Source organism: Condylura cristata, unplaced genomic scaffold (assembly GCF_000260355.1).
Source record: "Condylura cristata isolate star-nosed mole 26May11 unplaced genomic scaffold, ConCri1.0 scaffold00006, whole genome shotgun sequence".
NCBI lineage: Eukaryota > Metazoa > Chordata > Mammalia > Eulipotyphla > Talpidae > Condylura > Condylura cristata.
In genome coordinates, this window is record NW_004567107.1 from 3135429 (window position 1) to 3138901 (window position 3473).

The 3473-nt window shown below is 70.5% G+C and overlaps 1 protein-coding gene across 1 annotated transcript in view; it reads right to left on the reverse strand.

Annotated features, from left to right (window-relative positions):
• Window positions 1-3473, reverse strand: part of HMCN2 (hemicentin 2) — a 109501-nt gene that overhangs the window by 42065 nt on the left and 63963 nt on the right. The window contains exons 36-40 of the mRNA XM_012721201.1: window positions 3124-3281; window positions 2574-2697; window positions 2133-2308; window positions 1177-1273; window positions 899-1018 (exon numbers count right to left, since the gene is read on the reverse strand). Of these exons, the coding sequence (XP_012576655.1) occupies window positions 899-1018; window positions 1177-1273; window positions 2133-2308; window positions 2574-2697; window positions 3124-3281 (675 nt within the window). The remainder of the gene's footprint in view (window positions 1-898; window positions 1019-1176; window positions 1274-2132; window positions 2309-2573; window positions 2698-3123; window positions 3282-3473) is intronic.

A 3473-nucleotide genomic window follows, 5' to 3' on the forward strand; every position in this document is an offset into this window, starting at 1 on the left:
CCCCCGCCCCGCAGCCGTCCCCCTGCAGCGCCCATTCCAGGCCCCTGGCCTGCGCCCTCCTGCACCCGCCCAGCCGGCCTCCTCCTGCTCCCGGCTGCCCCCGCTCCGGGTCGAGTCCCGGCGCAGCTGGCACTAGGGAGCTGGGGCGTGAGGGGAGTCTGCCCTCCTGGGGCACAGCCCTGCCCACCTCCCTGCGGGCCAAAGCCTCGCGCCCGCCGCCCCGCCTCTCGGTCCCCGCCTGGCACACGGCCGCCTCCTGCCGAGGACCTTCACACGGGCCCTGGCTGGGACACTGGCCCCGGGGAGCCTTGGCCTGTCACAGCGCTCTGGGCGCGCCCCGGCACGCAGCCGTCCTCCCACACACCCTGCCCCTTTGTCTGGCCGCATCTTCCTCCGACGCACTTGTTCCCCAGGCCCCAGGTGCTTCCCTGACGTGTCCTTGGTCGTCTGGCCCCCGCCGGGCCCCACTGCTGTCCCGGCACCCTGCGTAGGTGACAGGGACCCCAGGACACCCCGAGCCAGAAGCCCAGACCTGAACTGAATGCCACCTGCGCCAGGCCCTGCCTTGGAGTTCAGGGAGACGGCGCCTCGCGGCCCACACGCTCCTGGAGGGACAGCACTGGGCCGTTCGTGAGGTGACAAGTTACTACCTGGGCGGAGCAGGGGGGCCTGCCCTGGCCTGGGTGGAGGAGGTGACATCTCAGGCCCATGCAGCGCTCACTGACTGCGCAGGGGTGAGGGCTGCAGGCTGGGCCTGGGCGGGGGACGGCTGAGGGAAGCAGAGCTTGCGTACCCCACACCCCCCCGCGAGGGTGTCGGGGCGCCCACCCCCACCTCTGCTAACGCTGCGCGGGGCCGGCGAGGTCAGGGCAGCCTGCTGTGGGGGCGCCGAGCCTACCGTCCTTCTTCCAGGAGATCTTGGGGAAGGGGACGCCCCAGCAGTCACAGGACAGCCTGGCAGGGTGTCCCTCCATCACCGTCAGGGTGAGGGGCTCCCGAGAGGGGAACGCTGGCGCGGCTGGGGGAGAGCAAAGAGGGCGTGAGAGGGTGGGGCAGGGTGCGCTGGGGGCAGGTGGAGGGGCACTGCACCCTGCACCCCAGGCCTAGGGTCAGCCCTGCAGCCCTGGGGACCCTGCAGCGTCGGGCAGGGACCCAGCCGGCCCACTAGACCCTCACCCCACACGTGCAGGTTGTAGTGCTTCTCCGAGCGGCCCGCCTGGTTCAGCGCCTCGCAGGTGTAGCGGCCCGCGTCCCCCACCTCCGCTCTGTCCACCTGCCGAGAGCAGGGCGGGCCTCAGCGCCGTCAGCAGGGCGGCAAGGAGGCGGCTCCCCGCGAGGCCCACCTGTCGCTTTACGCCGCAAGGCCCAGCCTCCCCACCAGGAACGCCCAGAGGAGTTTCCGGAAGACAGTGCGGGGTGTCCCACCCAGTCCAGACACAGGCAACGGGCTCCCTGAGGGGCAGCCCCCCAGCTTCACCCCGCGACACCCGGCCCGGCCTGCTAAGGGTGGTGGGCCCCACCCTCCCCCCTCTGCTCCCAGGCTCTTTGGAAGGAGAAGCCAGAACAGAAGGTGGGATGAAGCATGGGGGGGCCCCATCCTTGGGGCCAGGCCCTAACACAGGGGGTGAGGGAGCAAGACACCCCTCGACTCCGAAGAACGAAGGGACAGAGGGAACCAAACAGTGTGCTGGGAGTCGGAATGATCCTATCCCAAGATGTCAGGGGAGGAGCGGCCGGCTGCGCTGGCGGCTGGCCCCAGCCTGGAGAGGCGGCTGGCCCCAGCTGACACGGAGCAGCGACTCTCCGGGGACCTCAGACACCCCCAGGCGCCCCTGGGGCCGTGTTTACACAGGACACCCCAGGGTGCAGGGTCCGGATGCCCACGGTGCCCCAGCCAGGAGAAGGGGCTCTGACTTCATCCAGGCCAACCCGCGGCCCTGGGCTAACCCGGCCCTGCAGGCCCGGGGCCCGGGAGCAGCTTCGCCCCCAGAGGAGGCTTTGGGGCAGGAGCAGAGACGGGGGAGGCTGCTGTGCCCTGGGCGCCAGGCTGGCGGGGCTCGCAGCCACGCCGAGCCAAGTGGGTGCTCTTGGGGCCCCGCTGTGGCCGGGTGCAGGCCCGGGAGGGCACACACCTCCAGCACAGCCTGGTCTGCAGAGAGGCGGACGCCGGGCCGGGGGTCCAGCGGGCGGCCGTCCTTCCGCCAGCTCAGCACCGGCGGGGGCACAGCGTGGCTGCGACACTCCAGGGCCACCGACTCATTGGCCACCACAGACACGTTCCGCTCTTCTCCCTGGATGCTGGGGGGCACTGCAGGAGGGGAGGGGCCCTGTCTCAGGCACGGCCGGGGTGCGGGTGCAGGCCAAGGCCTGGGGAAGGGCCAGCGTCCTCCAGCAGAACAAAGCTGGGTGGGCCGCCCCTCCTTGACCTTCAGCGTCCTGCGTCCAAAGGAGGTGCCCGCCTGTCCTCGATGGGGCGCTCACCCTCCGCTGACCCCGTGTGAAGGCAGCCACAGCCCCGCCTTATCGAGCCCCGACAGAGCCAGGCGAGCCCCCGCTCCCGGCCCGAGACTCACCGTGCACTTGCAGGGTGACTTCCCCGCGGTCCTCGCCCACGGCGCTCACGGCCACGCAGGTGTAATTGCCAGAGTCGGACACCCGGGCGCTGGCCAGGGTGAGGACCCGGCCCCCCGGGAAGACCTGTGTCGGAAGGAAGCTTGTGAGTTGGTGCGCCCCGAGGGCTGTACCCAGACAGACCGGGGGCGGGCCCTGCTCCCTGGCTCCCTGGGCCCCCTGCTCCACTCCAGCACCCCCACAGTGCAGGGGGCCCGTGAGCTGCCCCCAGCTCTTGGGACCCGTCTGGCCAGTGGGCAAGGGCATCATGCTGCCCATTCTCCAGAACAGCGCTGTCCACATCAGAAATGGCCGGGCGGACTAACATGCATAAAAGTTGGCTCCACGCTCCTTTTTACTCATTTCGACGAGGCTACTAGAAAGTTCTAAGTGGTGGGAATACCTGGCAGGTGTGGTATGCAAGCTTCGGGGCCCAGCACAGCTCCAGACCGTCATCTGCACGGCACCCACCGCCCCGCGGCCCACCACCCAGCGGTGCCCGGCCCTGCTGACCTGGAGGCCGTTGGTCCCAGAGGGGGACACGGGGTTGCCGTCCTTCAGCCACATGAGCGTGGGGCTGGGGGCCCCGCTGGCATCACAGGTCAGCCGCACTGGGGCGTTGAGCATCACAGGGCCCGGCAGGCTGGGGGGCAGTGTGATGCGTGGGGGTGCTGCAGGTGGGTGACATCGGAGCTGAGCCCCAAGGCAGTGTGGGCCCAGCAGCCCGATGCACACACACCCCCAGGCCGGGGAAAGCGCTCCCCACACAGCCCTACCCAGTGCTGGCTCAGCCCCGGCAATACCAGCCCGAGGCCTCTGCATGTGGGAAAGGAGGTCAGGAGGGCGAGGCGCCAGCCCAGGGC